The sequence below is a fragment of the Muscardinus avellanarius genome (assembly GCF_963383645.1).
Source record: "Muscardinus avellanarius genome assembly, chromosome: 21".
Classification (NCBI taxonomy): domain Eukaryota; kingdom Metazoa; phylum Chordata; class Mammalia; order Rodentia; family Gliridae; genus Muscardinus; species Muscardinus avellanarius.
This window is the reverse complement of record NC_137807.1, coordinates 8178070-8200322: the sequence shown is the minus strand read 5'-3', so window position 1 is coordinate 8200322 and position 22253 is coordinate 8178070. Positions and strand designations below refer to the sequence as shown.

The following is a 22253-nucleotide window of genomic DNA, read 5'->3' as shown; positions in this document are numbered from 1 at the left end:
GGCCCTCTGCAACTCAGTGAGACCCTGTTACAAAATTAAGAATAGAGCTGGGCGTGGTGGTGCACACTTGAAATCCCAGCATTCTGGAGGCTGAGACAGGAGGATCGCTTTTCGCGGACAGCCTCAGCTACTTAGTGAGGCCCTTCGCAACTCAGCGAGACCCTGTTTCAAAAATAAAAAGACTTAAAAATCGAGGGCTGGGGGTATAGCTCGGAAATAGACTGCCCCTGGGTTCCATCCCCAGTACCGCAAATAATAATAATAATAATAATAATAATAGTAGTAGTAGTAAATAAAACATTAAAAAGCGCTGACCTCTTTCTTTTCTAATTCCCTGAATTACTTCCATTTATGGGGTCCCTGCTTCTCACACAGCGTGAGGAGCTGCCACCCACTCCTGGGCCTCTGAAGCAGGCGGGATGATGGTACGTGGATGTATGGGGCAGACCGGGCCTTTCCCTGGAGGGTCGTGGGATGCCTGGCCGGGGCGGCGGCAGTGGTGAGGGGACTCTATGGGGCCCCTCAGACCTGGGTGCAGCCCCATCTCTGCCATTTCCCAGTGGGCGCCCGGGGACAGGCATTGCCATCCTCCCCTTCAGTGGCCTGGAGCTCGCTGTCAGTCTTACCCCACGGGCTGCCTCATACACACACGGAATAAATGTGTCTTCCATAAATCAGTGCTGTTTCTTGCTTACTTAGCTGTAATACTAGGAATTGAAGCCAGGGGCATTTTATCTCTTAGCCACACCCCCAGCTTTATTTATTTATTATTTATTTATTTATTTATTTATTTATTTATTTATTTTCTGTACTGAGGATTGAACCCAGATGCATTCTACCTCCAAGCTACACTCCTGGCCCAATTTTTTATGCTTTATTTTGTTTTTATTTTTATTTTTTTATTTTTGCAGTACTAGGGATGGAACCCAGGTCCTTCTACCTCGGAGCTATATTCCCAGATCTATTTTATATTTTATTTGGAAACAGGGTCTCATTAAACTGCTGAGAGCCTCACTAAGTAGCCGAGGCTGGCTTCGAACATGCGCGATCCTCCTGTCTCAGCCTCCCAAGCGAGGGGATGACAAGCGTGCGCCACCGCGCCCGGCTGAGCACTGTTTGTTTATATAGGTTGGGCATTTGTTGGTAAGAGGCTCAGGTCAGGCTCAGCCGACAGATAGTGCTGTAGGAAGCTGTAGGAAGGTCCTTTTTCCTCGTAACCCCTAAATACGGCCCTGCAGTCTGCTCATGACTCAGTGATGGCTTCTGCGATTAAGGGATGGTGGCAATACCTGTTTTCCAGAAACAGCCGCATCAAGTCCTTGCATTGTATTGTATTGTATTGTATTGTATTGTATTGTCTGGCTAAAATGTGACTTTGACATAGCTCTGGGGAGAGGTAGGCTCTGCTTCCTCTCCTTGAATCTGGGTGAATCTGCCTTTAGAGGACACACTCTTCATACAGTATCACTTCCACAGCTAAGTCATAAAGGGCAAAGAGCTTCTGGTTTTGTTCTCTGAAACCCCTGCACGGTCTCCTGTCGACAGGTGTCAGCCCTGAGGTCGCCATGCATGCACCAGAGGAAGTCCAGAAAGCGGCTCGTGCAGAGGGAGCTCATAGCGAGCCCTGAGGGCACACGGAGGGGACAAACGTGCAGGTGGCCACGGCTGCTGCGGCCCCAGACGCCATGACAGCAAGCACAGGTGGGATCTGAGTGGCGCTGGCCCTGCCCAAGTTCATGGCCCTCGAGAACATGGACAGAGAATAAGATGTCGTTGTACCGGGCCTCGAGCTCTGGGGATGCCTGTTACGCAGCCATGGGTAACTGATACAAGCACAAAATCCTTCTCTTCCAGGAAAGGAAATTAACATTTGTACTCATAGTGTACCAGGAGCTGTGTGGGATCCTCTCACTCTTGGTGATAATACTGATAAAAAGTGATTGTAGCAGCTTTGATATATCTAATTTCTACAAATACTAAAGGTGTTGTGCTGTGAGGGTGTGTGTGTGTGTGTGTGTGTGTGTGTGTGTGTGTGTGTGTGTGTTGCTGGGTATTGAACCTAGGGGCATTTTTCTCTGAGTTACACTCCCTAGACATTTTTTTAATGGTTTTATTTAATTTTTTTGGCACTGTGGCTGGAACCCAGGGGCATTCTACCCCCGAGCAACACCCCCAGCCCCCCTTTTTCTTTCTTTATTTTGAACCAGGGTCTCACTGAGTTGCAGAGGCCTCACTAAGTAGCTGAGGCTGGCCACGAACCGTGATCCTCCGGTCTCAGCCTCCTGAATGCTGGGATTACAAGTGTGCGCCACCATGCCCGGCTCCATTCTCTCCTTTTACAGGGAAACAAACTGGGGCTTAGAGAGATTATGCAGTTATGGAAGGTCATACAGAAACCAAGGCTCTGGACCCGGCGTGGTGGAGCACCACCCCCCAGCACTGGGAAGGCTGAGACAGGAGGATGGCACAGGTTCAAAGCCAGCCTCAGCGACTTAGTGAGGCTCTCAGCAACCTAGTGAGACCATTTCCAAATAAGATATAAAATCGGGCTGGGAGTGTAGGTTGGAGGTAGAATGCCTCTGGCTTCCATCCCCAGTACAAAAGAAGAAGAAAAGAAGGAGGAGGGGGGAGGAGGAGGAGAAGAAGAGGAGCAGGAGGAGGAGGAGGAGGAGGAAGAAGAATCCAAGGCTTTGAGGCTGTAAATGATGCTCCGGACCACAGTATCACCCTCCCAGGGATGGAGAAGAGGCCTGCTCTCTGCTCTAGAGGCCAGGAGCCAGGGCGGTGTGCAGGTCAGGAAGGAGCACAAGAACCCCCGAGGTGGCGGCGTCTGAGCCGGGGCTGGAGCTGTGAGGACCACTTTGTCAGGTGCAGTGGTTCTCAGGAGGCTGAAGTAAGAGGATCACAAGTCTGAGGCTAGTCTAGGCAACTTAAAAACACCCTGCCTCCAATATAAGTAATATTAATAAAAAGACTCGCCAGAAGCCGGGCGTGGTGGTGCCCGCTTGTAATCTCAGCATTTGAGAGACTAAGACAGGAGGATCGCGGTTCACGGACAGCCTCAGCTACTTCGTGAGGCCTTTGAACTGAGTGAGACCCTGTTTCAAAATAAAGAATAAAAATTAGGGCTGGAGCCGGGCGTGGTGGGCACGCTTGTAATCCCCGCGCTTGGGAGGCGGAGACAGGAGGATCGCGCAGGTTCCAAGCCAGCCACGCGTGCTGGCTTAAGAGACCCTGTTTCCAAATAAAAAAGTATAAAAGTAGGTCTGGGAGTGTAACCCATGGGAATGTAGCCAGAGGTAGAAGGGCTTCCAGGAACCCCAGTACCACCAAAAAAAAAAAAAAAAAAATAGGGCTGGGGGTGTAGCTTAGAGGTAGGATGCCCCTGGGTTCCATCCCCAGTACTGCAAAAAACAAAAAACAAAAAACAAAAAAACAAAAAAAACCTTGCCAGGCATGGCGGCACACACCTGTAACCCCAGCACTTGGGAGGCCGAGACAGGAGGATCACGATTCCAAGGACAGGCTCAGCAGCCTAGCGAGACCCTGTTTTAAACAAAAAAAAAAAAAAAAAAAAATTAAAAAGGGTGCTGGGGTAGAGCTCAGAGGCAGAGTGCCCCTCAGTTCAATCTCCAACAACAACAACAACAACACACACACACACACACACACACACACACACACTGTCAGGTAGAAAAGAACAGTGTAGCTGAGGCAGAGCTCAGAAGGAGCCTAGTGGTGTGGCCGTGTGTGAAGACCCAGTGTGTTCAGGGAGTGGGGATCACCGAGAAATGGGGAGCACCTCCGGGGCCAAGGGCGGAGGTGGAGGAGGTGGGGGGAAAGATAAGTCGGGAGACATGCTAGGATGCCGTGTGTGTTAATCATGAAGATGGGGCAGTAGGAATGGCCTGGCAGTGGGTGTTACTCCCCCCCCACCATATGCACCCTAGCTTGTCCCCAGGGAAGGGAAGGCTGGGGTGACCAGGGCTTCCCAGGAGGCCGGGAAACTGGGGGCAGGGAAACGCATGTGTCCGGGATAGGTAGATCACCAGCCAGTTCTCCAACCTTGAGCTGTTCTCCTCCTCCTCCTCCTCCTCCTCCTCCTCCTCCTCCTTCTCTTCCTCCTCCTCCTCCTCCCCTCTCCTCCCCTCTTCTCCCCCTCCTCCTCCTCTTCCTCCTCCCCCTCTTCCTTCTCTTCCTCCTCCTCCTCCTCCTCCTCCTTCATTTGTACTGGAGATTGAAACCAAGGGCATCCTACCTCCAAACTACACCCTCAGCCATCTTTAAAAAAATGTATTTACTTCAAAACAGAGTCATGCTAAGTTGAGGCTAGCTTCAAACTCGCGATCCTCCTGTCTCAGCCTCCCAAGTGCTTCTAGGATCACACTCCTCTGCTGGGAGACGCTGGGCTGGGGACGAAACTCCGTGGTCCAGGGTGCTTAGCTGACAACAGATGCTCCCAGGGGGCAGAGAGCCCCGTCAGGATCCTCAGAAGGAGGCCTTTCAGGCGACATGGCCAGCAGGTTTATAGACAGGGCGAGGTCGTCCCCCACTCTCCCTTCACCGTACACTACCAGGGGCAGTGTGACACTGTTTGCCTAGCTGCCCCCTCTCCGGCCTCTGCTCTCCTTACGCATCTGTTTTGGTCTCCGTTTCTACTTTGCCAGTGAATGCAGGACCCACAGCCTGGGCAGAGGGGAGGCATTAGAATGTGGGGACCCGTCCTCTTCCTGGGCGCCTGGGCCTTTAAGGGACTGGGCGTGGCTAGCCCGGGGGCGTGTTCAGGGCGTGGCTTTGAGGTGGGCGTGTCCAGCCTGGTGGGCTTTGCTGAGCCTCCGAGGCCTGGATCGGAGCCAGCTGAGGGGTTAGGCCGGTGTCGGGGCCAGCGAGACCAGAACCGGGGCCTCCCATGAGGCAAGGCCACTGCTTGAGCCAGCGAGGTCTGATCAGTCCACCGGGTAGCCAGGCCACAACTGGGGCCGTCAAGAGTGGGATCGGTATTTGCAACGCGGCATGCACAGAGAAATATCGCAGAAAATAAAAACCAGATGCTTCCCCTAATCAGCAATAACTAGGAGGAAAGGGGCAACAGGAAGAGGTCGAGCTGTAGAAAGGGCCCTATAGTGAAGCAACTAAGGTGACCAATCAGAGGGTCTGGAATAGGGGAGGATGGAGCCTCTTTAAAAAGTAGGAGGTACATAAACACATGTATCAAAGTTAATCACCAAACAAGCATGGGATGAGGGAGGGGGAGGGAATGGGATGGGGGCTGGAGGAGGGCTAATTGGATGATGTGTGCTTGTATATCCTCTCAAGTCTTGTATTCCAATGTGATGTATGATTACAATGCACCAATAAAAATAAATTTTAAAAAATTATAAAAAAGAAAAAAAAATGAATCTGGGGACCCGTCCTCTTCCCCGGCGCCTGGGCCTTTAAGGGCCTGGGCGTGGCTAGCCCGGGGGCGTGTCCGGGGCGTGGCTTTGAGGTGGGCGTGTCTGGGCGGCGCGCTTTGCTGAGGGAGCTGGACTGCGGGCGGGGCGCCCCCGCTGGCGGCTGGGGCGGAAGGTCGGAGGCGACAGCCTGGGACAGGGACGGGGAAGGCCTGGGGGGCGCGGGGAGCTCAGAGTTTGCAGGTCCGGGGCACCCCGACCTCAGCTCCTCGGCACCCAGGCGCAGCCCAGCCCCGTCCCTCCGATCCGGGCTGCCCACCTTGGGGACGCTGGGCGCGGGTGCGCGCATGCAGGAGGCGCCCCATAAGTGCCTATTGGGGAATGAATAATGGAAACCGGCGGCCGGCACAGGGCAGTCTCAAACTGATCCTCAAGTACTGAGGACACCGGGGGGCGCCGGCCACTCTCCGCGGCTCCTCGGCCAGCATCTGCGTCCACCCTACGGATGAGGAGTCCGAGGCGATCTCCAAGGCGGCCCGGACCCGACGGGAGGCCGGAGTGGACCGCGTGAGCGGCAGGGCGAGCGGACCGGAGGGAAAGCCTTTATCTTCTCCGCAGGTGGGGAACTTTGGGGCCAGGCGCCCCTCTGCGCCTTGCAGCCCCCTTCTCCTCCTCTGGGGTCCCCTCCTCTCCCTCCTCCCCTACCCTCAGCTGCCAGGACATTGAGAAACTGAATTACCCCCAAAACACCCTCAAAAAAAAAAAAAAAAAGAGTTGCCCATGGACTTTTTCCTGATTGCAAAACTAAAAGCATGCTCCTGGCGGGACATGCGGGAAAGGCCAAAGAAGAAAATTGTTTTGCCAATTTTTAGTTTCTTTGATGTGTGTGTGTGGGAGGGGCTAGGGATTGAACCCAGGGGTATTCGGCCTCTGAGCTAGCTACCCCCAGCCTGTATTTTTTTTTTTATTATTATTTATTTTGAAACGGTCTCAGTAGATAGCTGAGTCTCCCTAAGTTGCTGAGGCTGGTCTCAAACCTGCGATCCTCCTGTCTCCGCCTCCCAAGTACTAGGATTACAAGCATGTGCTACCATGCCTGGCTCTTAATTTAATTTCCTTTTTTTTGGTACTGGAGGTGGAACCCAGGGGCATTCTTTTTTTTTTTTGCAGGTCTGGGGATGAAACCCAGAGGCATTTGACCTCTGAGCTACACCCCCTGCCCTGTTTTATTATTATTATTATTATTATTATTATTATTATTCTTTATTTGAAACAGGGTCTCACTAAATTGCAGAGAGCCTCACTAAGTAGCTGAGGCTGTCCGCGAACCGTGATTCTCCAGTCTCAGCCTCCTGAATGCTGGGATTACAGGCGTGCGCCACCACGCCCGGCTTAACCCAGGGAGGGGCATTCTCCCTCCGGGCTACACCCCCAGCCCTATTTTTGATTCTTTATTTCGAAACAGGGTCTCATTGAGTTGTAAAGGGCCTCACTAAGTAGCTGAGGCTGTCTGTGAACCTCCATCCTCCTGTCTCAGCCTCCCAAATGCTGGGTGACAAGCGTGCGCCACCACGCCCGGCTTAATTTAATTTTATCGAAGGAAAATTATATTACAGGCACACAGGGAGGCTTTGAGCAGTTCCCTTCTCTCTGGCCCTCCCCCAGGAGCTGCTGGCTTGTGACCTCCTGGCTCTGTGACCTTAGACAGGTTACGGAACTCCCCTGAGCCCCCACCCAGTCTCTGGAAAGGCAGGAGGGCGATTACATCTCTAGATTGTCCAAAGGAGGGAGGTGGGCCGGGCGTGGTGGCGCACGTTTGTAATCCCAGCGCTTGGGAGGCGGAGACAGGAGGATCGCGCAGCCTCAGCAACTGAGTGAGACCCTGTTTCCAAATAAAAGTATAAAACAGGTCTGGGTGTATAACCGGAGGTAGAAAAACTCCTGGGTTCCATCCCCAGTACACCCCCCCCCAAAAAAAAAAGAAAAAAAGGAGGGAGGTGTGGCGCCCTGGCTGAGTGAGGAATGGGCGTGGCTTCCCCTCTGCCTCTGAGACCTCATCTTTAAAATGGGGATAATAGGTAGGAGCACACCTGTCAGCTTGTTTGGGAATTAACTGAGGTCATACCAGTAAAAGGGCTCTGCCCCTTGTAAGTCAGCACAGCACGCGGCGGCGTCTCGCAGCCTATAAAAGGCGCGGGGCTGGCCTCTCTGGGTCTCAGGATGGAGGCCCACAGCCCCGGACACCCAAAGAGCTCTCCACACCTGGCCATCACTTGCCGGATTTGGATCACCCGGCTGGCCCCAGGGTGCTGGTCTCTGGATCGGGTCTGAAGCCCCTCCCAGCCTTGACATTCTGGCCCTAGCTTGGTATTCTGGGGCCAGGTGGCGGGGCGGTCTGGGGAGACACCCTGGGGCCTGAGGACTGAGACCCACCGTGGCTGGTCTTCTCTCCAAATTGTGGGTCTCCACCTGGACTTTCTCTGGGTAGGAGCAGGAGGGCGGGCGGCTGGAAAAGTCCTTCGACCCTCTTGCTGTGTCCCGGGGTCTGTGTGTGTGTGCGTGGTACTGGGGTGGAACCCAGGGCCATTCTACCTCTGAGCTACACCCCAGCCCTGTTTTTTATTCTTTTTATTTATTCTTTTATTTTTTATGTTACTGGGGATGAAAACCAGGGGCATCTACCTCTGAGCTATACCCCTAACCCTATTTTTTATTCTATTTATTTATTTATTTATTTATTTATTTAGTGTGTGTAGTACTGGGGATGGAACCCAGGGGATTTTTACCTCCAGGCTACACTCCCAGACCTGTTATTTTATATTTTATTTGGAAACAGGGTCTCACTAAGTTGCTGAGAGCCTCACTAAGTAGCCGAGGCTGGCTTCGAACCTGTGCGATCCTCCTGTCTCAGCCTCCCAAGTGTGGGGATTACAAGTGTGCGCCACCACGCCCGGCTATTCTTTTTATTTTGAAACAGGGTCTCACTGAGTTGCAGAGGGCCTCACTAAGTAGCTGAGGCTGTCTGCGAACCGCGATCCTCCTGTCTCAGCCTCCCGAATGCTGGGATGACAAGCGTGCGCCACCACACCTAGCTTCTGGGGTCTTGAGAACACAATAAAATATATTTTTTTACGAATGCCTCCCCTTCTTCTCTTCCCCACCTTGTAGGTCACAGCCATTTGGAACTAAGCTTCTACAGAAGAGGAAGTAGAGCGGCCTGGGCGCTGTGGGCCGATGGCCGGCAGAAGGCTGGGTCTGCACTGGGCCCCAAGATTGCTTCACATGGTACTCCTGGCGGAAACCGTGTCTGGTGCTAGAACCCTGTCTAGGCCCCAGCTTCCAGCCTCAGGAGTAAACCAGCCCCCCATGGCAGACGTGAGTGTCCAGCATGAAGCTGGGGTTGGGGTGTGTTTCCATTCGATTGACAGATATTTATTAAGCCTCCACCAAATGCCAGGCATTGGGCTGAGCCCTGGGCTGTGGCAGGGAACAGTCTAGAGAAGGGTGGATCCCTGTGTTCCAGGAGCTGACCGTCTCCTGGGTCCTGGGACGGAGAAGGAAGTCGGTAGGTTTCGGGTAGTGTGGAGCGGGAGCACTTCCAGCTGCCCCCGTTTCTGGGAGGAAGTGATCTTTGCCACTTCCCTGAGAGAGAAAGCCTCTGACACCCATATCTGGGGGGAGGAAGTGCTGAGGGGGGTCTGGGAGTGAGCTAGCACGTGCAAAGGCCCTGCTGGAGCCGGAGGAGCAGGCTTGGTGCCTCTTGGGAGGACAGAGGAGAGGAGGGATGGAGACAGTGGATCAGGAGTGTGTGTGTGTGTGTGTGTGTGTGTGTGTGTGTGTGTGTGTTATTGTATCGGAGGTTGAACCCAGAGGCATTCTACCCTCAAGCTCCACCCCCCAGCCCAATTATTTTACTTCTTTTTTGGGGGAGTGGTAATGAAGTTAGACTTGACCTGCAGCCCTCTGACTCAGCCTCCCAAGTACTGGGATTACAGGCACACACCAACACACTGGCCTGCTTGCTTTGTCTGTGTGGTGCTGGGGGTTGAACCCAGAGGGATTATACTCCCAGCCTTATTTTATTTTTTGTTTTGTTTTGAAACGGGGTCTCACTAAGTTGCGGAGACCGCCTGCGAACCTATGATCCTCCTGTCTGAGCCTCCCAAGGACTGGGATTACAAGTGTATGTCACCAACCTAGGGAGCCCCTGTTTCAAAACAAAAAGAAATAACAAGGGCTGGGGTTATAGCTCAGAGGTAGAATGCCTCTGGGTTCAGTTCCTGATTAAAAAATAAATAAAAGGCCCGGTGTGGTGGCGCACACTTGTAATCCCAGCATTCGGGAGGCTGAGACTGGAGGATCACGGTTCGCGGACAGCCTCAGCTGCTTAGTGAGGCCCTCTGCAACTCAGTGAGACCAGCTTTCAAAATAAATAATAAAAAATAGGGAAGGGGGTGTAGCTTGGAGGTCGAATGACTCTGGGTTCCATTCCTAGTACTGCAAAATAAATTAATTAAATAATTAATTAATTAAATAAAAATTCTTCCCTTTTTCTAGTCGGCTCCTGGAGGCTCCCAGAGGAGTACACACTATGACTCAGCACTTTCGCTTCTAGAATTTTCTCTGATGACCTCTTGTAGGCTTAGAGAGTCCCGTGCAAGAGTTAGTTGTTGGTATTACCAAAAAATGAGTCACACCCCCGTGCCCACAGTCGAGAAACTGTTGAAACGGTTATCTTAAGTGTGTGTCATCCGTGGTGTGAAGACTGTGGGTGTTATTGAAAACACTGAGCCGGGCGTGGTGGCGCACGCTTGTAAACTCCAGTACTTGGGAGGCCGAGACAGGACGATCACGGGTTCTAGGACAGCCTCGGCAATTTAGTGAGACCCCGTTTTCAAATAAAAAATAAGATAGGGTTGGAAGCCAGGCGTGGTGGCGCACGCTTGTCATCCCAGCATTCAGGAGGCTGAGACCAGAGGATCGCGGTTCGCGGACAGCCTCAGCTACTTAGCGAGGCCCTCTGCAACTCAGTGAGACCCTGTTTCAAAATAAAGAATAGAAAAAGGGCTGGGGGTGTAGCTTGGAGGTCGAATACCCTTGGGTTCCATTCCCAGACCTGCAAAAAAAAAAAAAAAATAGGATAGGGTTGGGGTATAGCTCAGAGGTCGAATGCCCCTGGGTTCAATCTCCAGTAACAAAAAAGAAAGAAAGAGTGAGAGTGAGAGAGAGGGGGGAGGAAGGAAGGAAGGAAGGAAGGAAGGAAGGAAGGAAGGAAGGATGGATGGACTGCAGCAGAGCGAGGTGATAGAACGTGGCTCTGTCAGGCGTGGTTGCACACACCTGTAATCCCAGTTCTTGGGAGGCTGAGACAGAGGGTTGCAAGATCCAAGCCAACCTCAGTAATTAGGGCCAGCAATTTAGCCTGTTCCAAAATAAAGAGTACGAGCCGGGTATGGGGGCGCACGCTTGCAATCCAGCATTCGGGAGGCTGGGACAGGAGGATCGCGGTTTGTGGACAGCCTCAGCTATTTATTCAGGCCCTCTACAACTCAGTGAGACCTTGTTTCAAAATAAAGAATCAAAAATAGGACTGGGGTGGCCGGGCGTGGTGGCGCACGCATGTAATCCCCGCGCTTGGGAGGCGGAGACAAGAGGATCGCACAGGCTCGAAGCCAGCCGCGCTGGTTTAAGAGACCCTGTTTCCAAATAAAATATAAAATAGGTCTGGGAGTGTGGCCTGAAGGTAGAAGGGTTCCATCCCCAGTACCACCAAAAATAAATAATAAAATAAAATAAAATAAACAGCTGGAGAGCCTGGGAGCTGACGGCCCTGTCCCCTGACACCCTGTCCCCTGACGCCCCACCCCTGTTCCTACAGTGCCGCAGTGTGTGTAGCCTGAACGTGTCTGACCGCTGTGACTTCGTGCGGACCAACCCTGACTGCCGCAGCGGGGGCGGCTTCCTGGACTACCTGGAGGGCGCCTTCTGCTCCTTCGGCCCCGGCCTTCTCCCGCTGGCGGTCACGCTTTACGTGGGTCCCTGGGGGTCCTGGGGGATCCTGGGGGGTGGTCGTGGTCGGGAGGGGCTTCACTGTGCTCCCTTCTGCCCCACCAGGTGTCCTGGCTGCTCTACCTGTTTCTGATTCTGGGAGTCACCGCAGCCAAATTGTAAGCTGAGCTTTGGGCGCAGGGCCTGGCATCACGGCCCGGTGACCGGGGCCTGGGCGCGGCGGTCACTGTTGGCTTTTTTCTCCCGCCTAGTTTCTGCCCTAACTTATCGGCCATTTCCACCACGCTGAAGCTGTCCCACAATGTGGCAGTATCCTTTGGTCCGGGGCCCCGCTCCCTGGAGGGATGGAGGGATGGAGGGGCAGGGCACACCCTGTGTGGAAGCCCCTTGACACGCACGTCATGGCGTCACCTTCCTGGCCTTTGGGAATGGCGCCCCGGACATCTTCAGTGCCCTGGTGGCCTTCTCCGACCCGCGCACCGCCGGCCTGGCCATCGGGGCTCTGTTTGGTGAGCGTGGCCCTGGTGGGGTGGGGCGGCCGGCACCGGCCTGGGTGCTGAGCGCGGGCCTGCTGTCCCCCAGGTGCGGGCGTGCTGGTCACCACCGTGGTGGCCGGGGGCATCAGCATACTGCGCCCCTTCCTGGCTGCCTCCCGGCCCTTCCTGAGGGACATCGCTTTCTACATGGCTGCCGTGTTCCTGACCTTCACCGCCCTCTATATGGGCAGGGTCACGCTGCCCTGGGCCCTGGGTGAGTGGACTCAGGGATGGCTGGTGGGCAGGAGGTCCAGGGACAGAGGGACATGGTGGGGGGCGTTGATTGGTTTGATCCACACAAACAAGGAAGTATATGGTTAGGGGTTGAACCCAGGGGCTTTTCTACCTCTGGGCTACACTCCCAGACCTATTTTATATTTTATTCGGAAACAGGTCTCACTAAGTTGCTGAGAGCCTCACTAGGTAGCTGAGGCTGGATTCGAACCTGTGCGATCCTCCTGTCTCAGCCTCCCAAGCGAGGGGATTACAAGGGTGCGCCACCACACCCGATTCCATGGGAATATATGGTTTATATTTTATCTTTTTATTATTATTATTATTATTATTATTATTATTATTATTATTATTATTGTACTGGAGATAGAACCCTCGGCATTTTACTTCTAAGCAACACCCCCAGCCCTATTTTTTATTCTATATTTTGAAACAAGGTCTCACTGAGTTGCAAAGGGCCTCACTAAGTAGCTGAGGCTGGCCTCAAGCAGCCATCCTCTTGTCTCAGCCTCCCAAGTGCTGGGATAACAAGCGTATGCCACCACACCCAGCCCTGCAAATGGTTCAGATAAAGAAGGGACAGGCAGAGGGGGACAGCCGCCTGGCCGCAGCTACCCACCTGAGCCAGAGCCGACCCGTCTCCAGGCCCCGAGCAAACATTCCATTCAGGTGGCTCCAGGAGCAGGGGCAGGGACGCTGTATGCAGAGGGTTACAGAACCCACAAGGGACACTGAGACCCAGGGGCCAGCAGGGGCAGGGCCGGGGCCAGAGCTGGGGGTCACCAGCCCTGCCAGAGAGCAGGCACCCCAGCGGGGAAGGGACAAGATTCAGACGCTCCACACTGTCCTGTTGCCCCCGGCTTCTGGGGGTGGGCGCCGGGCTCCTGCTCTGCACGTACGCGGTGGGCCTGGAAGCTGTGGACGGCGGGTTGTGAGGGAGACAGGGAGGGCGCCGGAGGAGGCGGGAGGGAGGAGCCTGGGGCACAGAGATGGCCAGCCACGGGGCTTGGCGGGATGGTGCCTGAGCCCCTGCGCCTGGCACGCAGGCTGCCTGGGCTTGTACGCCTTCTACGTACTCACCGTGGTCCTCTGCACCTGGATCTACCGCCGGCAGCGGAGCAGGTCGCTGCTCGGCTCCTTGCCCGGCACTCCAGGTAAGGCCCCCAGGGGCGCCAGCGAGGCCAGAGCGCCTCTGAGGCCTCCCAGCCCAAGCCCATCCATCCGCTCTCCTGTCCTTCTTCCTTTTCTTTTCTTTTTTTTCCCTTCTCTTTCTTTCCTTCTTTCTTTTTTTTTGGAGGGGGGTGTGTACTGGGGGTGGAACCTAGGGGCTTTTCTACCTCCGGACTACACTCCCAGACCTATTTTTTTTTTAAATATATATTTATTGGAAATAAAACTAAGTTGCTGAGAGCCTCACCAAGTAGCTGAGGCTGGCTTCGAACCTGCGCGATCCTCCAGTCTCACCCACCCAGTACTGGGATTACAAGCCTACGCCACCATGCTCAGCTTTGGTTTTTTCCTTTTATTTTTTATTTTTATTTATTTATTTATTTAATTTTTGTGTGTGTGTGTGGTACTGGGGATGGAACCCAGGGGCATTGTACCTCCGAATAAAAAATAGGGCTGGGGTGTGTGGCTCAGAGGTAGAATGCCCCTGATTTCAATCCCCAACACCATAAAAATAAATAAATAAGTAAGTAAATAGGTAAGTGAATAAATCTCACTCCCTCAACCAGTCCTGCCCCAGGCGCCCCACGCGGAGCGGGGCGGCTCTCTAGCTGGTATACAATGGCCTCCTCCTCCCGCAGAGGTGCTGTCTGATTTGGAAGAGGAGGAGCAGGTGTCTTCTAATACGAACAGCTATGACTACGGTGAGTGCGGGGCCGGGCGGGCTGGGATGGAGCGCAGGGAGACGGGCCACAGAGCCTGGGGCCCAGGACGATGCTCCAGCGGCCTGTTGCTCACCTGCGCCGGGTTCCTCCACCTCCGCTGGACCCCGGGTGCCCTGGTGGGATGGACGGGAGGGGAGGGGTCTCCTGCAGCCGACCGGGTCACACCTGCCCCCGCCCCGTGCACACAGGGGACGAGTTCCGACCACTGTTTAACCAAGAGGAGACCACGGCTCAGCTCCTGGCCCGGGCCCTCAACCCCCTGGATTACAGGAAGTGGAGGACTGAGTCCACGTCATGGCGGGCCCTCAAGATTCTCAAGGTACCAGGAGGCCTTGGGCCAGGCTCTCGGCTTGAGGTCAGGGAGGGGCTGCCTGGCTTCCTCCAGCTCAGCCGGAGGGGAGAGGCTGGGTCTGCTGAGACCCGATGGGGAAACTGAGTCACTGAGCTTGGCTGTCCTTGAGAAAGGAGAGCGGCTAGCCAGACGTGGTGGCGCACGCTTGTCATCCCAGCGTTTGGGAGGCTGAGACAGGAGGATCGCGGTTCACAGCCAGCCTCGGCTACTTAGTGAGGCCCTCTGGAACTCAGTGAGACCCTGTTTCTAAATAAAGAATAAAAACTGGGGAGTGGTGAGTTGGCCCGGGTCACCCTCCCCCCCCATGCCATTTTGGCATGGGGCTGTAACTATTTTCTGTATTTCTATCTTTCTAATAAACTTCTTTAAATATTAAAAAAAAAGAATAAAAAATAGGGCTGAGGGTGTAGCTCAGAGGTAGAATGACCCTGGGTTCCATTCCCAGTGCCACAAAAAAAAAAAAAAAAAAAGAGGAAAGAAAGAAAAAAAGAAAGGAGAACAGCTCCCTAGACACATGGCATTATCTGGGTGAGGGGCTGGGGACAAGGAGGGGCCGAGGCAGATTTGGCTACAGCATCCCTGGGCTCTGTGTCTCTAGCGCTGAGCTGGGTCCCCAGCCGTTTCTACCAGGTGTGTTCTCCACTGCTTTCTCCAACCCAGATTAAAGTTAGGCGTCCCCTCTCGCAGCCTTTACGAGCTCCTGGAGGTAGCCAGGAACCTCTAGCTTGGCCTCGGTTCTGGGGCCAAATAATAAACAATGTTTGTGCCCCGCGGTGGCTCTGGGTGTCCTGGTCTTGGGAAAGTCATTTATCTTGCCCAAGGTCTTGTCTCTGAGGCTCAGCTTCTTCCACTATGAAACAGGGACAGTGATACGGTGCCTTTTCTCTGCAGTGATTGTACGAGTGAGCTATCGCTGCGATGATGCTGTGTAACAAGCACGCCCCCAGTCCCACTGACTTTCAATGACAGTATTTTTTTTCCTCTGAGTGAGCCTGTGGGTGGATAAGTTTGTGTCCACTTCCTGTGTCGGTGGTTCTGTGTTTTACCCATGTCTCATTCTGGGGCCAGTGGCTGCCTGGCGCACGTTCTTTTCGTGGTAGGAGTGGTCAACACAGCCATATAAACATATCCAAAGCCTCTGTTCACATCACATCTGCTAACAGAAAATGTATTTGAAGGGCTCAGTATGTTGTCTAGCCTACAGTAGGCACTTGTGAGTGTTTCTGGCGAACTTAGATACTGGCCAAACACACAGGGTGTGGGGCAGGCAGAGCTGGGTTCGTGTCTCAGCCGTGCGCCTTCTGTGTGGCTTTGGACAAGTTCCTTAACCTGTCTGGGCCTCTGTTTCTAGAATATTAGTTTCTAGTCACAGGGTTTTTTGTCAGGTTTAGCATATGAGGTGCTATGGTAGTGTGAATCATGAGGGACACACACACACACACACACACACACACACACACACACACACACTCTGGTCCCTGGTACCTGTGGATATATCTCCTGATATGGTAAAGGTGGCTCTGTAGATGCGACTAGAGACCTTGAGATGGGGAAATTGCCCTGGATCTCCTACTTGGGCTCAGTGTAATCCCAGGCTCTTCACAGGGAAAGAGGGAGGAAGGAGGGTCAGGTCCGAGGATGAGCCGCGGGCGACCACAGGACAGGCTGGGATGGTGTGGGGCCAGGAGCCCAGGGACGCAGGCAGCCCTGGAAGCTGGGAAAGGCAGGGAAAATACAGTCCCCTAGAGGTTCCAGGCCTGCCCATACCTCCATCTGCCCTCCCAAACCGTAAGAGAGTTGGTTTGTGCCATCCTCGGTCATGCAGTTCACAGTTCCTGTAGTCATGGGAACCATGCACGGGGGGGGGGGGGGGGCGGGGGGGGCGGAGTGTCTCTGCAGGGGCCCCTGTCTTAAGCCCCGAGAGCTCCGGGACCGGTGGCTGGTGTCCAGGGCTCGGCCCTCCCGCCCACGCCTGCCACCTTCTGCCCTTGACAGCTGCCCGTGGAGTTCCTGCTGCTCCTGACCGTGCCCGTGGTGGACCCGGACAGGGATGACCGGAACTGGAAACGGCCCCTCAACTGCCTGCAGCTGGTCATCAGCCCCTTGGTCCTGGTCCTGACGCTGCAGTCAGGGGCCTGTGAGTATCCCTCCGCGCCCCGCCTCTCCGCTAACTCACATTCAACGAGTTTTAGTGCCAGCCACCAGGCGAGCCTGGGTAAACAGCAGGTGCTTCATATGTGCATATGTGTCCAGTTTGTCAGGAACAACAGCTGGGGAGTTTGTCTGGGCAGCTGCTCCTGCCCTGTGGCTGTACCCGGCTGAGTTCCGTCCCCAGCACCACAAAATGATTTTATTTGATTTCACATTACTAGTTTTGGCTTCTCAAAATCTGGACCATCTTTCTTTCTTTCTTTCTTTCTTTCTTTCTTTCTTTCTTTCTTTCTTTTTCTTTTTTGTTACTGGGGATTGAACCCAGGGGTATTCTCTCTCTGAGCGACATCCTTCAGCCCTGTTTTATATTTTATCTTGGGAACAGGGTCTCACTAAGTTCCTGAGTCGGCCCTTGAACCTGTGATCCTCCTGTCTCAGCCTCCCAAGTACTGGGGGTGACAGGCGCGTGCCGTCATGCCCGGCCCCTTCTGCGTTTTAATATGTGGATTCTGGAACCCTCCTCGCTTGCTGAGGGATTGGTTTTTGGAGTGGATTGATCAAAGGAGCAGTGGTGAGGCTTGGTTCAGCAGGCAGGATTGAGTTTGTGCAGAGAATTCGTCCCATCATCGATGAGTATCCATTGGTGATGCCTGGCCAGAGGGAGCTGCCTCCAGGCTCAGTGGAATGGAGGCATCATGGATGACTGGTAATGTCTGTCACAGAGGTGGGAGAGGGCGAAGGTGAAGAGAGTCTTTGCCATTTTCTTCCACTGTCGAAAGCTGGATAGTCTATTTTTCAGGTCTGTCTTGTCTTTCAGAGGCAGATAACTTGAGGGTAGGGGCTGTTTTCAAATTTTCTATTCCCTGAAATGCCAGATAGGGCTAGGCACATAGGGAGTATCTGCCTCATATCCCAACAATCAGTGGTGTATGAGGGTTTGCTCTCCGGCCTGCCCCAGGCCCCTCTGTCGCTCTAGGGGCCCGGGAGCAGGTGCAGGGCCAGCCGCACACAGCACGGCTCTCCTTCTCGCTCCACAGACGGCGTCTATGAGATCGGAGGCCTCCTCCCCGTGTGGGCGGTGGTGGTGATCGCCGGCACCGCCCTGGCCTCGGTGACCTTCTTTGCCACCTCCAACAGGGAGCCCCCCAGGCTTCACTGGGTAAGATCCCCGGTCTTTGGCTCCGAGAGGGGCTACCGCGGTCTCTTGGGTGACGGACAACCCGTCCTGGTCTCTGGGGCAATTGGCCAGTGACCGCTTTCCACCGTGACAGACCACATCCAAAGAGCTCCCTAATTAATCAGGTTCATTTTTCGATATCTGGTTTGTTTCCATTTTTTGGCTATCATGAATAGCGTTGCTGGGCGCAGTGGCACACAATTGTAATCTCAGTACCTGTGAGGCTGAGACAGGAGGATCGCAGGTTCAAGGCCAGCCTCAGCAACACAGCAAGACTCCCCGCAAGTTAGTGAGACCTTGTTTCCAAATAAAAATTAAAATCCGGCCGGGTGTGGTGGCGCACTCTTGTCATCCCCGCGCTTGGGAGGCAGAGACAGGAGGATCGCGCAGGTTCGAAGCCAGCCTCGCCGGCTTAAGAGACCCTGTTTCCAAATAAAAATATAAAAATGGGTCTGGGAGTGTAGCCCGGAGGCAGAAGGGTTTCCAGGAACCCCAGTACCACCAAAAAAAAAAGAAGAAAATTAAAATTAAAATCGGCCTGGAGGTGTAGCTTGGAGGTAGAAAGCCCCTGGGTTCCATCCCCAGCTCCGCAAGGCAAAGCACAGGCCGCTGCTCAGCACCGTGGTGTGGAAAGGGGCTGTCCATAAACGCGCCTCCTTTCTCTTGGGAACCTTCCGGGCAGCGCTTTGCTGGGTCAGATGTCTCTGTTGGTTGACCTCTGGGAGGAGCGCCGCCGAGCGCTGGAGAGGGAGCGCCTGCGTTCCCAGTGGCTACATTCCAGCCCCCGGAGGGGGAGTCTGGCCTGTGTGGGTGTATTTCCACATTCTTTCCGGCCTACAGCCCTCCAAGGAATTTTTAGGCAGTTTGTCCGGAGTCTTTTCCTTCAAACATTTACTTAAGATTTTCTATTAGTTTTTATACTTGTATTTTTTTTTTTTTTTTTTTAATATCGGGTCCCCTTCCCTCGGCAGCTCTTCGCTTTCCTGGGCTTCCTGACCAGCGCCCTGTGGATCAACGCGGCCGCCACGGAGGTGGTGAACATCCTGCGGTCCCTGGGCGTGGTGTTCCGGCTCAGCAACACCGTCCTGGGGCTCACGCTGCTGGCCTGGGGGAACAGCATCGGAGGTGACCGGGCTGGGGCGGCGCCTCCTCACCTCCCTGGCCAGACGCCTGGCCAGATGTGCGCATGCGCGGGAGGGGCTGTGCACCTGCGTGCGAGCAGACTTGCGCATGCGCACGGGACCAGGGGGGTGGGGGGGCGCTTAGCAGGTACACAGCGCCCACAGTTACCCGGCCAGCGAGCTGTAGAGACCTTGACTCTTCTCCAGACCCTGATGCCTGGACTCTGGGTGGCTCCGCAGCAACTCATCGAGCCCATTGTAGACAGCGGTGCTTAATGTATGCTTTTTTTTTTCTTTTTTGGTACTGGGGATGGAACCCAGGGGCATTCTACCTTGGAGCTACACCCCTGTCCCTATATTTTATTCTTTATTTTGAAACAGGGTCTCGCTGAGTTGCAAAGGGCCTCACTAGGTAGTCGCTGAGGCTGTCCGCGAACTCTGATTCTCCTGTCTCGGCCTCTCAAGTGCTGGGATGACAAGCGCGCGCCCCCACGCAGGGCTGTAATGTATCCATCTATACGCATATTCTTGTCTCGCTAGAGCAGCCAGGTCAGGTTGGCCGGGTGATGCACGGCATCAGAGCCTCTAGCCCAGAGGGCAAGAGGTCTAAAATCGCACCCTCCTCCTCCTCACCTCAAAGGGGCGCTGCGTGTGCCCGCAGCTGGACTCGGGCGACAGCCTGGTAGCAGCCCGGCGCACCTTACCTACCCCACACCTGCCCCTGGTGGGAAGGGGGGGGAGAACTGGAGAAGGCAGCTGTCGCGAGATGCCGTGGCCCCCGGGGAGGTTGTTGGTCGCCTGGCCGGGGTCGGGAGCCAGTGGGCACGGAGGGCCGGGGAAGCCGCCCACCGCTCAAGACCCCTCTCGCTTCCACACAGACGTCTTCTCGGACTTCACGCTGGCCCGCCAGGGCTACCCACGCATGGCCTTCTCCGCCTGCTTCGGCGGTATCATCTTCAGTATCCTTTGCAGGGTTGGCCTCGGCCTCGGCGCTGGGGGGTCCTACCTCCAAGAACACAGGTGCGCTCTGTCCCACCCTGGGGAGTGGTGCTCCAGGGAGCACCAGGGGCAGAGCACTGCCCGAGGAACCCGGAGCACCACCTAGATATCCATCGTCGTTATTAGTTTGTGTGTGTGTGGAACTGGGGATGGAACCCAGGGGCATTCCACCTCCGAGCTATACCCCCAGCCCTAATTTTATTTTTAGTTGGAAACAGGGTCTCCCCAAGTTGATGAGAGTCTCACTACTTGCTGAGGCTGTCCTCGAACCTATGAGCCTCCTGTCTCAGCCTCCCAAGTACTGGGATTACAAACGTGTGCCACCACACCCGGCTTTCCATTTTTTTTTTCCTTGTCCGGTGGTGCTGGGGATGGACCCTGGGGCCTTGTGCATGCTAGGCCAGTGCTCTAGCACTGAGCTACAGCCCAGCCTTAAGCACTTTGAAGCCCTGAGTTCTTGTTCTTGGCCAACAGTTGCTAAGTGACTGAGGCTGGCCTCCAAACTGTATTCCTCCTATCTCAGCCTCCCAGGTACCGCAGGTGTGCACCACTGCAAAATGTGCGCTCAACCCTGCCTTTTTGGAGGCGCAAACACTCAGATGGGGAGCTCCTAGGGGCGGTAGGCGCGATGAGGAAGCCAGGCTTGAGCCGAGCCCAGCAGGATTGCACCGCGGGGTTGGGCTGGGTTATGGCTCTGCTGTTCCCGAAGCTTCCTGAGCTTGGCTGCAGACATCCTGGTGGGCGTGGGGCTGGGCTGCCTACTCCAGATCGTCCGGAGCCACGCCACGGAGGTGAAGGTGAGCCGCCAGGAGCCTCTGCAAGGGCCTCATGGCGCTGTCTGCTCTTGTCCTCTCCCTGGGACACCGCTTACAACTTAGCACCTTACGCTTCCCTGGGAGGAGGACTGACTTGATAAGCCTGACTTGTAGAATATTTCAAAATAGTCTGCATCAGGGTTAAAACATGGCTTCCTTACAAGTGAACAGAGCAGTTGAGAAGTAGGTTGGAAGCCGGGCGTGCTGGGAGGCTGAAGTAGGTTGGGAGGAAGGGGCAGGAAACCCTGGCTCAGGTCTTGGTTTTCTTTCTTTCTTTCTTCCTTTCTCTTTCTTTCTTTCTTTCTTTCTTTCTTTCTTTCTTTCTTTTCTTTTCTTTCTTTCTTTCGTAATAGGGGATTGAACCCAGAGGTGTTCTACCTCTGAGCTACATCCCCAGTCCTATGTCTTTTTCTTTTCTTTTTTTGTGGTACTGGGGATGGAGCCCAGGGGCATTCTACCTCCAAGGTATACTCTCAGCCCTACTTTTTTTATTCTGTATTTTGAAACCGGGTCTCGCTGAGTTGCAAAGGGCCTCACTAAGTAGCTGAGGCTGTCCCTGAACCGTGATCTTCCTGTCTCAGCCTCCCAAATGCTGGGATTACAAGCGTGCACCACCACGCCCGGCTCCCGATTTTTATTCTTTATTGTGAAACAGGGTCTCACTAAGTTGCAAAGGGCCTCGCGAGTAGCTGAGGCTGGCCGCGAACCTGTGATCCTCCCGTCTCAGCCTCCCGAGTACTGGGATGACAAGCGTGTGCCGCCACGCCCGGCTGAAAACTTTGTATTTCCGAGGGGTAAACGGGCCAGTGGGACGGGAAGTTGGTAGGCAAGGCCCGCTGCTCCCGAGGCTGGAAGCTGCCGGGGACACGTCTGGGTGACGTCCAGGCTGGGGCCCCGCACCCCACAGGCAGGCCCACAGCTGCAGGCACAAGTCTCTCTCCCTCTCTCCACAGCTGGAGCCCGACGGACTGCTGGTGTGGGTGCTGGCCGGCGCCCTGGGACTCAGCCTCGTCTTCTCCCTGGTCTCGGTCCCCCTGCAGTGTTTCCAGCTCTGCAGGGCCTACGGCCTCTGCCTGCTGCTGTTTTACGCCATCTTCCTCCTGGTGGCCCTGCTCACCGAATTCGGAGTGATTCACCTGAACGGCGTGTGATGCGCGCTCCCTGGGGAGCTCCAAGGGGCTTCCTGCGCCCTCTCGAGGGAGCTGGACTGGTGCCTTCCGCGGGGCCCCCATGCGGTGGCTCTTGCGGCCGGAGTTCTGGCGTGTGCAGATCGGCTAAGCCCCCGGATGCTGACACCCGCAGCAGCCTCACTGCGGGGGCTTGGAGAACAGCAGAAGCAGCCAGGCTTCCTGGGATGACCCCGCAGCCTGCGGACCGGGGTCTGGGGTGAAAGGTCTGGCCATGCTGACGACCCCCAACAGCTGCCCAGTTCTGGCTCAGAGAACCAGGGCGGCTCTGACCCGAGGGCAGGCTCTATCCAGAGCTGTGCCGTCCCACAGACTTGTGCACCGTATGGAATTCAGGACTTCCCCGGTCACCGGGTTAATGAAGCCAAAAAATAGTGCCGTCAGTGG

General features: G+C 54.8%; 1 protein-coding gene across 1 annotated transcript; it reads left to right on the top strand.

The window, feature by feature from the left end:
- Positions 1–8627: 8627 nt before the first annotated feature.
- SLC8B1 (solute carrier family 8 member B1) lies at positions 8628–21830 on the top strand (the record flags this gene model as incomplete). Its single annotated transcript, XM_080717770.1, has 15 exons — positions 8628–8768; positions 11272–11424; positions 11508–11560; positions 11654–11711; positions 11806–11911; positions 11985–12152; positions 13219–13326; positions 13981–14043; positions 14253–14383; positions 16412–16553; positions 17605–17726; positions 18716–18869; positions 19744–19824; positions 20594–20661; positions 21633–21830. The coding sequence occupies 15 exons, from the start codon at positions 8628–8630 to the stop codon at positions 21828–21830; spliced, it is 1746 nt and encodes a 581-aa protein (XP_080573896.1).
- Between the last annotated feature and the right edge of the window lie 423 nt (positions 21831–22253).